Source organism: Myotis davidii, unplaced genomic scaffold, assembly GCF_000327345.1.
Source record: "Myotis davidii unplaced genomic scaffold, ASM32734v1 scaffold1320, whole genome shotgun sequence".
Lineage (NCBI taxonomy): Eukaryota > Metazoa > Chordata > Mammalia > Chiroptera > Vespertilionidae > Myotis > Myotis davidii.
The window spans coordinates 504,679-505,141 of record NW_006291820.1 but is presented as its reverse complement, the minus strand read 5'-3'; the positions used below and the strand labels follow the sequence as shown (position 1 = coordinate 505,141).

At 70.6% G+C, this 463-nt stretch overlaps 1 protein-coding gene across 1 annotated transcript in view; it reads left to right on the top strand.

The window, feature by feature from the left end:
• Positions 1 to 463, top strand: part of LOC102763981 (chromosome unknown open reading frame, human C7orf50) — a 65,260-nt gene that overhangs the window by 63,054 nt on the left and 1,743 nt on the right. Inside the window, exon 3 of the mRNA XM_015564990.1 lies at positions 352 to 463. Coding sequence (XP_015420476.1) covers positions 352 to 463 — 112 coding nt within the window. The remainder of the gene's footprint in view (positions 1 to 351) is intronic.

Here is a 463-nt window from a genome sequence, read left to right as displayed (position 1 = left end):
GGCCGGAGCCCCACTCTGCTCGGCCCTGCACTGGGTCCGCGGTCCTGGCCCGTCCTCTGAGGGCCCGCCTGACCCAGAGTGAACAGTGTCCGTCCTCCTGGGAGAGTGGTCACCACCCAGCCCCCGGGGGCACTTGTCTGGTTGGGAGGGAGGAAGGGGGGCCCTGCCCTGTCAGAGGGGAGCCAGCCGCCCCTGCCCAGCAACACCAGACCCCAGAGCTGTCTGCCCCCGCCCAGCCCCTGCGGGGTCAGCTCTGACTGCTGAGTGGGCCGAACTCGGTCTGCACCCCTGGCCGGGGGCGGGGGCGGGAGCGAGTGCAGCTCCTGGAACCGGATGGTCCCCTTCCCCTAGGAGAGCACGAGTCCAGAGGCGGAGCTGACCCCGGAGGAGAAGCGCGTCCTGGAGAGGAAGCTGAAGAAGGAGAGGAGGAAAGCGGAGAGAAAGCGGCTCCGGGAGGCGGCGG